Here is a 12,992-nt window from a genome sequence, read left to right on the forward strand (position 1 = left end):
AGGTTGTCTCGGTTTTTTGTTCATATCTCCGTTATTTATGGACCGATTTTGCTGATTTTAAATAGCGTTCTTGCCGGTCGTATGTCTGATAGAATTATGGAAGATTCGAACATGACGTCCTGATGAAGTCACTCTTTTTTGTTGTCCTTGAGGTACGTCTTCTATTTCATTATTCTCGTGAGCTGGAACATTTTGCTCGTCACTGCTATGTTGTGGTTCGGAACTGGACTGATGTTGTGGTTCCTCGTTGGTATTGTATTGTATTTCATCGTTGTTGTTCTGTTGTAGATCCTCGCTGTCATTGTGTTGTGATGTTGCCGTAGAATCTGGAACATCATTATAAATAAATGCGGCTTTAAGCGATCGATTGATATTTTTGATTCACGTTGATTCATTTTGACGACGAAATACTTTTCGTTTCTAGACAACACTTCGAATTGACCTTCGTAACTAGGTTCTAAAGGAGCTCGCACACGATCAACTCGAACAAATACATACTTACAAGCTTTCAGTGCTGGCTGTATAAAATGTTGTTTAACTCCATGACGTTGCGGCTTTGTCACAGGCAAATCTAGTAAAGCCTTACGTAGGGATTCTGCAAACTCTGTCTCACTGGTAGTACTGCTACGTGGCACTAAGAATGCACCTGGTATCCTTAAAGGAGATCCGAAGACCATTTCCGTTGGACTTAATCCAATGTCGCTTTTGACGGTAGTGCGCATGCCGAGCAGTGTTAATGGAAGGGCTGAAACCCAGTTGTTTGGATCCGAACATTTTATAGAAGTTTTCAACGTGCGATGCCATCGCTCTATGATACCATTTGACTGCGGGTAGTACGGTGTAGTACGAAAATGTCTAACTCCAAGTATTTCTATTAATTCCCTAAAAACAGCTGATTCGAACTGGCGTCCGAGATCAGTAGTTATACACAACCATTGGTATTGCGACGGGCCATCTTGAAAATCGGTCGATGCATGTCAAACAGTAACGAAAACCATTCGATGTGGGCAAATGACCAACAATGTCAATGTTAATGTGTTCAAAACGGGTATCGACTGTTGCGTAGTCACTTAATGGAGATTTCGTGTGGCGATAAACTTTTGTCCTTTGACATGGAATACATGAACGAACGTAGTCAGCTACATCCTTTGACATTGAAGGCCAACAGTAATTATCCGATATCAACTTCCTCGTAGCCCTAATGCCAGGATGCGATAAAGAATGAAGCTTACGAATGATAGCTTGGCGGCAAGTTTTAGGTACAAAGGGTCTTATTTGATTCTGCATAACATGGCAGTACAATTCATTAGTTGATCCTGGAATAGATAATTTTGTCAGCATAAGAGACGTATCTCTACCACCTTTCAAAATCTCCTGCAATTCTGAGTCGGACTTTTGTTGTATGGCCATATCATCAAAGTTTATTACGTTATCTTGTATCATGTTAATTCGTGAAAGCAGATCAGCTATGTTGTTGTCTACGCCTGGCAAATGTTGTATATCGGTGGTATACTGACTTATGAAATCCAGTTGACGGGCCCTTCTAGGCGATGCATTTTCACTTTTGGAGCCATATAATTTAAAAGTGTAGCGTTCGCAGGATCGTTCTTGCAGGCTTCGAAAGCGTCCTCAGAATCGGGAGTCCAATTTATAAGACTACAGTCGTTTCTCTTGTTACCAGGAATTAATTGTTGCAAAACTTGTTGATTTTTGGTATAGTTAGGAATAAACGTGCGATAAAAATTTATCATTCCCAAAAACTTTTTAAGGTCCTTCGCAACTTTAGGCTTTTGAAAATTTCGAATCGCGTTCAACATTTCTTCAGGCGGCCTTATACCCTGTGAATTTATTCTGTGGCCCAAAAAAGTCAGTTCGGGTTCGCCAAAACCACACTTACCAAAGTTAACAGCAAGGTTTGCTAAACGAAGGCGCTCTAGTACGATCCTGAGATGTTGCTTATGCTCTTCTTCAGAGGTCGACGCAATCAGTATATCGTCTATGTAGGCAAATACGAAATCGAGACCTAAATTTCATTTAGGTATATCACAAGGTTCAACCGGGATTTGATGATACGCCCTTTGTAAATCTATTGTCGAAAAAATTGTTTTTTGGTACAAAATACTGGTAACATCATGCAAATATGGTATGGGGTATCTGTCAGGCACCGCTATGTCATTTAAGGCTCGGTAGTCCCCACAGGGGCGCCATTCACCATTTGGTTTCCTTACCAAGTGGAGAGGACTTGCCCAGTTGCTTTTTGATGGTCGACAGATACCCTTTTCCATTAAATATTCAAACTCCTTCTTTGCAGCCATTAATTTATCACCGGCCAGTCTTCGAGCACGGGTAAACGTTGGGGGACCTTTCGTAGTAATATGGTGAGTGACGGTGGTATTAGTTGGCAGCTTATTCGCGTTGATTGTACCAAGATCCTTAAATTCGTACAGCAACTGTGCATAGCGCCCTAGTGTACTATATACACATATTTGGTCATCACATCGAGTTGTAATGCCACTTACCTCCAACAGTGTTTTTCGATCGATGAGTTTTCCACCTTTCACGTCGACAACGAGACCAAAATGTTTCAAGAAATCATATCCTATTATCGGGCTGCTGACATTTGCAACTATAAATGTCCAAATAAAATCACGTCTAAGTCCTAAAGAAACTTTTATTCGTTTTTCACCATATGTTCGTATTGGTGTACTGTTTGCTGCAAAAAGGTCTGCTGTTTTTGTTGTCTTTAATTTGTCTGAGGGACTCACTCACGCCCGTATCAATCAAAAAGTTTTGTTTCGAAATGGTGTCATTAATTAGGCGAGCTATACAATAGCCGTCTTTGTGTCCGCCCGCTGGATTAAAAGACGAATTTAGTTTTTTTTATTGTTTGTTGTAAGTACATGGTTCTCGGCATTTACGTGCATTTGCACCATACTTAGCATGAAACCAACAGATCTGCTCGCTTTTTTGATTTGCCACTCCTTGCTGTTGACGTTTAGCTGAAACAGATCGTGAACGGCGTTTATGGTTGTTTTTAACCATACAAAGACTATTTATCTGCTTCTCGAGGCGTTCTAGTCGTTTATCAATTTCAGAAGCGCCTGTTGGCAATGATTGTGATGACGTCACGACAGACAAGTGTTGAAATTCACCAACTTCCATTATCTTGTCAGCCAATTTAGCCAGTTCATTCAAATCGGCATCAGATGCTTGTAATATTGCTCTTACTTGTGCTGGCAACCGTTGCAGCCATAAAGTTTTCAAAAAGTCTCGTGTTACTTTGTCTTTCGCCAGCGCACTTAATTCGTTTAATAGTTGTGTGGGACGTTTGTCTCCCAAATCAATTTCCGAAAGTAATTTCTGTGTTTTCTTCTGCTCACTCTCGCAGTAGCGTTCCAAAATGCATTTTTTCAAATTACCATATTTATCATCGGGCGGAGGATTCAATATTGCATCAGAAATTTGAACGAGTACATTAGATTCTATAGCTGCGACCACGGTGTTGTATTTGGATGCATCGCTTCGACTTGAGCCAGCCAAATCTCAGCGTGATCAGGCCAGAACGGTGGAACCTTAACGGCCACTCGATTTATAATTTGGTCGGTCTCGTTTGCTGTAGAATTACACGTGTTGGTAGTAACACCAGTTGTGTTGCCGGTATTCGATATTACTGGCCTGTCGTCGTTTTCGCCAGCCATCATTAAGTCGTAATGAAAAATTCATAAGCGTGTACGTCACGGGTCACCAATTTGTAGCGTGTTGGTTAATATTCAATATTTATTTAACTTAAAAAAACTTATAAATTTTACATTAACTTTAAAGAAAAAAATAATGAAGTCGAAAAACTTCTATTCGAGAGAATTCTAATTCATAGTGTGTTAAAACGTTAAAACGTTTAAGTGTGTTAAAACATAAAAACAAAATGTTAGTGTTGGTAAACGTAATTTCAAAATTAATCGTTACACCACAAGTACGTTGAGACGATGCGTTTTAACGTACTAAATACGAGAAAAATAAAAAACATATTTCTGCAATCTTTTTGGTCTCAAAAATTCCGTAATTTTGAGCTTTTCGCGGAAAAAAAATAATTAAAATTTTTGTTAGTGTAAAAAATATCGAAATAGGACAAATAGTAATAAATAATTTTGACAAATGTGTATTTCGATTAAAAACGAAAATAACCCACTAATAATAATTTTGTGTACCAAAAATACTAAACAAAAATTATTTAAATTAAGATTTCCAGTAATCAGCTCAAAATTGGGGAATTTTTGAAATTTTATTTTTTATAGGTACTGAGGTCAATCGCTGAGGACCATTCGAAAAAATATGTTTTATTTTTCTTGTTTTCAGTAAATTAATACGCATCGATTGAAAGGTATCCCTATATGAAATTCTTTTAAAGACTGGGCACTCTAATGTACATTTATACATTGTACACGTTTCCAGAAAAAGTGCCAAGAAATGCCGCATAGAAAGAAAAAACTTGCAACTATTTATATGTATGTGCATATGTATCTAACATTGTTTATGCTCACGTTTGGATGTTGGAAATCTTGTTAGGCCGTTAGTTAAAATCAGTATGTTTTCCATTTGGTTCTTTTTTGCCACTGTAAAATGTTTTTAATTATGTAAAAAAAGTGTACTGTCGATGGATGTATGTGAATATACATATACAGTGGACGTCCACTAGTACGAATTATATAATGTCAGGCCCTTTCGTAGTACCGAAAAATTCGTATTATTGAACAACACATTTTGTATGTTTAAATTCAAATAATACACATAAAATATAGGATTTTTTTATTTTTGTTTTATTTTTCATGAAAAATTACATAACGAAACAAAATATAATAAATATGTATTATTTCAAATTTCTTGTTAACACACAAGGCAATGAAACCAACAGATATCTAAACATACAAAATGAAATACCAAGGTTGGCAACCGTTTCCAAGCGGTGATGAAAAAGAGTTATCTGTATTTTCACTTATTTCGTTCTATACTAATTAAAGAATGGAAATATGGATAAGAGATGTTGTATATAGCAACATATAAAAAAGATCTTCATCCACATAAATTAGCGGGGTAGCTTTATATGTATGTATATGTATGTATATTGCTTGTTCCATGCCGTATTCAAGGCCGTATTCAGAGCCTCCTCAGCTCTTCTACATAAGTAATTTGGATCATTTCCCTTTAAAAATCCCTTAACATGTAGTTTATCCAGTTACTGAGCACCAGATCAACATGATAATGTAAAAATGTTTATTTTTCTTTAAAACATATAATAAAAATTGCATTTAATTTATAATTCAGAATTACTAATTCTCAATATGAATTTGTATATTCTCAATTTAAAATGGTGTAGTCTATATTTTATTATATTATAAGTTATTTTTCAAATAGAATAACGGTATCGAATTTTTAGCATTATCGGTATTTTAACTTATTTCGGTATCTATATTTTAGAGTTATCGATATTTTGACTTATTTCGGTACCGATATTTTTGTGGTATCGGTATTTCGACTCATTTCGAAATATAGAGATAACGGTTGGCAACCTTGCGAAATACACAACGCAGTGAAACCAACCTACATCCAAATATACGAACAGAATTATTCAAGATCTGGATCCCGAAGGTATATGATTTCAACAAATATACAAAGTGACAGACGGACATAGCTTAATCGACTGCTATCTACAAAGACTCGGAATATATATACATTACAGGGTAGAAAAATTATATTATAGAAATTACGAACGGATTGACAAACTTATATATACCCTTCTCACAAAGGTGATGGGTATAAAAATACGTAAACATACACGGTACTTAATGAATAATATTCTTTTTTGGAGACATACATTTTTATTTGTATTTTGGTTAGATAGCGAAGCCCCTGGGTGCTAGTTATATAAAAAAATAAGCAACTTTGTTTTTTTCTCTCAGGAAAGTTAGCTGATCTTAAAAGTAAAAGTGAAAATGCAGTTAAAAACGCTAAAATTGTTAACGTATATTCATACATACATACATTTGTTTATGTAAAAACCGTACAGTCTCTCGTAGTTGTAATGGGACACATCAAAAAAATAATATTACACAATATTTTGTTATGTATGAAATTGAATATTAGATTTAAGAAAATGCTACATATAGTATATAAAATATACATACAATAGTTAAAAATATATTAGAAGTTTTAAATAAATAAATATGTATATGTATAAAAATACATGATAAGATTCACTATCTTTCAGAGAAAATTCCCTTTCTAATATGTATATAATATTAATATAGAGCTAAAACTTTACAAAAGTTTTAGTTAATAATAAATAAAATAAGACCCAATAAAGCAAAATGTACGTATATATTTTTTTTTTGGAAACATGTCCATAGTATACATACGAATATATTTTGTATATGTATGATGTATGTATCTAGATACATGTATACGAACATATTTTTATTTATTTTATTTAAAAACTTGTACATATGTATGTACATACATACATATGTATGTAAGCATGGCTACAAAACTCCCATAAAAGAAAATAGAAACAATAGTCTGCAATAATTGTCATGAGATTTTTATTGTATTTAATATTTTTAAACTTACTGTGTATATTACCTATATATACATATTTATGTATGTATGAATGTAATCACATTAGGGCATAATTTTTTAAACATTTGCAAATAGTAAAATAACTTTTTGGAATATGAACATTTTAGAAAAGTCAAACTACAATGGAAGTATTTGTATTTTTTGTACTCTTTGTAAGTGATGTTTTAAAAAATGCATCATCATACATACACACATACTTAATATGTACACGAAATTCGATCATTTACTACTAGAAAAAACACGGTATGAAATGTGAAATACTTCAACACGGGACATACATATGTATTTTGTAATACATATACAGTTTAAAAACACGAATTTTAAGATATGACAGTCTTGTAGTAAATATACCACCCAACAAAGATGGTGACTATGATACATGTATGTTTGTATTGCACAGACATACAAGTATTGTATTATTTGCGGTTTATATTTAACTAACGATCGTTTGACGGAAATCAAAATTACACTAATTTAATAATGTATATGTATTAATGCATAATATTATGCATGTGTAGCAATATAATGTAATTATGTAGCTAATTCACAAATATTTTCCTTTAAAATATTGTAATGTGATATTAACAATTTGCAACAAGGAAATGAAATAAATGTACATACATTTCAATATATGTATGTACATATACATATATCGTTTCTGGTGCAGTTCTGTATTTGTTTATTTTTAACATTTTAGAAATAGGAAAAAATATAATATGAATAGGCATATGGAAAAAAACTTAAAAACTTTGTTCTCCTGCTCCTGCTTTTCTTTAAGGAAAACGCATCCATTAAAAATTTAAAAAAAATAAAATGATAAATAAACAATAAAATTAAAAACTATGATTTTTGAGGTTAAATATTTTCTTTATAGATATATCACTTGCAAAATTGTTTTAAAAATCACAATCATTTTATTTCAATATACATACCTTTTTCAAAAAAAAAAAAAATATTTCAAAAACTACTTGTGTTTTTGTTTAGTAACATCTATGTTTAACTTCATTCTATGGTAGAATTATGTTACAAATCAAAAGTTTTTTGTTCCTCCTGAAAAGTTTGCTTAAAAAAGTTTGCTTCATTTTATTTTTACATTTTTGGCATTAATCTATACGAAGATTAGTGTAAATATAAACTGAGTAACCTTCAAAACCCTTTTAAACATATTACTCACTCTAAATACAAATTGTCCAACTGAAAAACTAATTCAACTACTAATGAAAAAAACAAGTTTAAAGCAAAATTCGAAATATTTACTGGTCAAATGTATGCAGTTTTGTAATACACTTATAAATATTGCTTTAAAAGCGCAAATCAAGAGGCAGCCACAAAACAAGCACGATTTATTGCACAACTAAAATATGGACAACGCATTTGAAAATGTTTATACTTGCATATAATAAAAGTTTTTTCTATACAAATTTAAAAAATTCCAAATATTTTACTTTTAATATTTAACTGAAAGTCAATTTTGTCGTTCATAGAATTAATGGTGAGTTATAGGCCCTTAATCGAGACCCTAAAACGAATCAAATAATAGTGAGCAAAACAAAATTTCAAACTTCAAAGAGTTTAAAAATCCCCTAAAGGGAATCCCCCTTTTATTACTAAAATAAAAGAAATGTGAAATGAATTTAAGTTGCATTTCTAATTTTATTATAATAGAAACTCTTTAAGGTATCACATTACAATTCTTAACACACACTTCAAATTAAAACAAGTAAGAAAGTATATTCGGGCATGGCCGACCATATGATACCCTACACCAGTTATGAATATTAAATGTGACATTTTTCATAATAAAGCATTTATCTTCAATATTCCATTGTTCCAATACATTTAAACAATTTATGGATGAACAACTAATTATTGTGCTGAATTTCATCGCGATATTTGTGTTTATAAGTTAATTTGGGACATTCAAGCCAGACTTACGGACGGATAGTTTAATCGACTTAAAAAACTATTCTAAGCCAATTGGTATACATACTTTAAGGACGAATATTTTTGTATGTTACAAACATCAGCACAAATCAGATATACCCTCCCCACTTAAGTGGTGTAGGGTATAAATACAATGAATTATTTTCATTAGTTTTTGTAAAAACTACAGAAAACGGATTAAACGGATTGGCTGTTTTCAATACCAAATTAGAACAATAAGTAGTACTTTTTTATTTTTATGAAGTTTTAAGCCAATACTGAGCATGTAAACACATGTACGATTTTGCAAATCGCTAATGATATTTTCAGACTAAAATACTATGTATTAATACGTACTTGTCAAAAAAGTTTTAACAAGTACATTTTTATACATTTTTTTATTATGATTTTTTAATTAGAAAATCTTTTCATTTTCAACCGTTTGTATTCGGTATATAAATACAAATAAAAAACTGACTAAAAGAGTAAAAGGATTAAAAAAAATATCATAATTGGATAAAAATTTATCAACATTCAACAAATTTACCAACTCAATAAAACAAAAAAATATAATTGTTATTTACCAGAACTAAAACAAGAAAAACTTAAAAGTACAAATTAAAAAAGCGGAAATCTAGAATGCAAATATTAAAAACTTGTTAAATATTTCATTTTTGATAATCCACTGAAATCACAGACATAAATTTAATTCAAACAAAAATAAACCCACTTTATGTACTTCACTTATTTATTTAGTTTTAAGTATATGTAAATTAGAGGTGTTCAAAAAATTTATCATTTGCTGAGATGGGTCTTATTTGTTGTAAAATGGAAAATTTTGGAAAAATGTTAAATAAACATTTAAAACAATAATAAATAAAACAAAACAAATCACAAAACATATATTAAACTAGGTTTAACTAAAGAATGAAGATTATCTTTATCTGAAAAACCCGCCCTAAGTTTAAATTTAGACACATATGTATGTATGTATGTATGTATGTATGTATGTATGTATACATTAGAGACCGATTTTGTTTGGATGGGTGTTATTTTGTGTCTGGTTTTAAATTTTAGTTCAATCGGATATCAGGTACCAGGTATATTATGCATTGTCTGGTCAGCAAAGTTTTTGCTATATATGTATTTATGTTAAGAAAATATAGCACGGCTTCCCTTCATCGAATTGATTTAAAAATTTACACAATAAGGAATATCCAAACGAAATTTATAATGTTTGGGCACTACTAATGCATATACATACATATTTTAAAAAGTGGATTGGTTGGTAAAGTAATGTGACACACTCACCTATATTTTGCGCATCAATGCGTGCATAATATCCTAATAGACTGATGATGAGCAATAACGATGGTGTTGTAATTTTAGGCATGTTGTTGAAAAGGACTTTGTACTCGTATATTAAATGAAATATTTTCGAAACACATGTATCAAAACTTTTTTATTTTCTATTTATCTTATAAACTTTTTCTAAGTTAAGTTAATTTAATTTTTGTTTGTTTTTTTCGGATTTCTGTTTAATACATTGGACTTTATTAACAGGTGATTTTTTTAAGATGTGAACAGTTTTCTCGTTTCTTATGAAATGTATGTCACCGTTACACGCAGCAGGTTGCAATAAAAATAAAAAAATGCTCCAACATTTGTTTAATAATACCAACTTTCTTTTTTATTTTGTATGTTTTCTTTTTTACACTAAGTACAAGTTAGTAAAACTTTACTGCGTTATTACTACAAAATTCATTTTATTTTCATAAATAGGTAATTCAAACATTATTTATTCAACATCAAACTGTTTAAATCATTTTATCAAAATTTTTGTTGTCTACTTCACATTCGTCTTCGAATTATATGTGTTTTCCGTTATAATACTTCAGAGCGACTAAACATTCCAAGCTTGAGACTTCCAGCCATAAGTTTTAACAAAAAATTTCTTTTCAAAGCAACAAATTAAAAAAAACACACACAAACTCACAACCGACGAAACTACGAATGAACGAACAATGAATCTATTAAGCCGACGAAAACAAGTGTATAGTAAAAGTTGTAGATGAAAGCCAACATAAAAAACGTTAACCGTTTTACTAACAATAAATAACAACAAAAACAACAATGTCAACCACTACAAAAATATTTTCCACCGCTTGTTCCAACCGTCTTCTAAGCCAACTTAAAGATAACTAAAGTTTTACTTGTAGCTTAACACTAATATCTACTCGCTAGTCGCATCCAAGAGGTATGTATGATCAGAAGTATGTATGTATGCAGAATCTACAGTGTAGATTCATAAGTTTATGAATATGTATGTACATTAGGGTGGATCGAAAAGGCCTTGTATTTATTACGTTGAAATACTGTAAAATATTATTCAATTATTTTGATGGTAAAAACCGCGCATTACCACCAAAATTTTCAAATTTGTTTATATTAAAAAAAAGGAAATAACTTTCCTGTCTTCTTTCGGAAAAATAATCTCAACTTTAATGAAAAATTTAGCAACAATTTGTAATAATATATGTACGTAATTGTTACTTAATTATTGACAAAAATTGCCTTCTCCGGAAATCCTTCAACTTAAGAGGACTGTAGTCTTTATAAAATCAAGTGGTCAAAACGCTCTCGTCATCGAATGACTTCAGCCAAAGGGTGAATAGCTGTTGAAAACATAAATAAATTTGTTTTTAAAAATAAAATGCTATTTTTATTTTGAATTCTTGTGCCTAATTAAAAATAAGACAATCGTGTGCCCGTAGACAATATTATTAGTGCAATTTTGAAATTTGGCACAATAAAAATTATGTCAGATTGGGGCATTTGAGACAATCGTATGATCCTAGTTAAAGAGCAAGAATTTGAATTGGTGATCTAAAAATAAATATAATCTGATGTTTATACCCTTTGATCTAAATAATTAAAACAACTTTCGGGGATTAATTTTAATTTGATAGTAAACATCGTTAGATATATACAGTTCCCTATTTTTCATGATAAGGAGCGCACAACAGGCCCGATAGTGGCCTAGGTGTATTTCTTCGGATTTAATGTATTATACATCCTCATATCAACCTAACCTTACCTAGATATATACATATCATCAACAAAATCTTCGCAAGAGATAAGTAACATTTATATTTAAAGAAGCACAAAAAACTCTAACCCTCAAAATAATTAAATATGAAATATTTTGCAGTTTTCCATTCGATGTTAAAATACAACATTGCTTCACTATATAGTTCTATCCAAGAGAAAATCTTATTTTCGGTCCACACTATTGTATATATGAGCAATTTCGTGTCAAGTGGAATAACTCAAAATTAGATGAAAATTGCACCCAGATTAGTACTATTGCATAAACTCCTTTGGACAATTTAACTGGGATCAATAGGTGAAAAGTAACACTCATTTGAAAAACCAAAATGTCCTCATTTGATCCCCTCTTACTCCGACAGTTCTTGATTGATAGAGTTGAAAATTTGTGTCTGGAATACTATCCACTAAGGTTCGTATACCTTAGTACAAATTTCATTCAAATCGGTTTGTTGAGTTGGGTCATTTGACACGATATTGCCCATATACAGCTGTGTTCAAAAAATAGGAGTGAGACAAAAAATAATTGTGCAGCTTAATATAAAAAGGAAAGATTTAAAGAAATCAAATATTTTTTCACGATATTTATTTATTAAGTGTTTAAAATACAAAACAAATGTCATTTTGTAAATAGGTTCTTTAGTTTTTTTGGTATTAACTTTTTTCGAAATTCATATCCGATTACGACTGTTCAAAAAAATAGGAGTACCGTATATTATCTTACCTAAGTTAGATTAATTTCCTTTATTCGTAGTAAATATTTAAAATATAATATAAAACTTTTATATTTAGATGACTTTGAGGTCAATTCACAATTATTTCCTTTAAAATTCTGAAAGAAAATGTCGGAATTGACGAAAATGAAATCTGTTCATATATCTAGAAAATTATAAAAATATCGCGAAAAAAACATGAAATTGCTCATGGTAATCTCATTAAAAGACTTTTGAATACTTTAGGAAGTCAAATATTTAAAAATCTCTCATAAAAATAAACATTTCATTCAAAAATTATAACAGCTTCCCATAAGCACTTATCATTTTTTTAATTAATCCTTTTAGGGCGCCCCAAACTAGTGAAACTAAGCCAAATCATAGTTATTAAACATCGTGATCAATATTCAGTTCGTTCAGATTAATTTTTAAACAAATATTTAAAAAAAAAAATTAATTTCAGACCATAAAGCATATAGTGAAACCCATTAAGTTTGCCAAGTAACACATTTAGAGGTGGTTTCATAAATGGATGAATTTTTAATGCATTAATACGACAACAAATTATATTTTTAAATCTAAATGAACTCAGAAAATACATTGGAAGACCGTTGAACC

The 12,992-nt window shown here is 31.0% G+C and overlaps 1 protein-coding gene across 2 annotated transcripts in view; it reads right to left on the reverse strand.

Annotated features, from left to right (window-relative positions):
• Positions 1–10,740, reverse strand: part of LOC111678904 — a 29,865-nt gene extending 19,125 nt beyond the window's left edge. The window contains exon 1 of one of the 2 annotated variants that reach the window (XM_023440348.2): positions 9,865–10,737. In XM_023440348.2, the coding sequence (XP_023296116.2) occupies positions 9,865–9,946 (82 nt within the window). In that variant the 5' untranslated portion in view covers positions 9,947–10,737. Of the gene's footprint in view, positions 1–9,864 lie in introns of both variants that reach the window. The other variant, XM_023440349.2, reaches the window with a different exon arrangement.
• Positions 10,741–12,992: the final 2,252 nt, after the last annotated feature.

Source organism: Lucilia cuprina, chromosome 3, assembly GCF_022045245.1.
Source record: "Lucilia cuprina isolate Lc7/37 chromosome 3, ASM2204524v1, whole genome shotgun sequence".
Classification (NCBI taxonomy): Eukaryota; Metazoa; Arthropoda; class Insecta; order Diptera; family Calliphoridae; genus Lucilia; species Lucilia cuprina.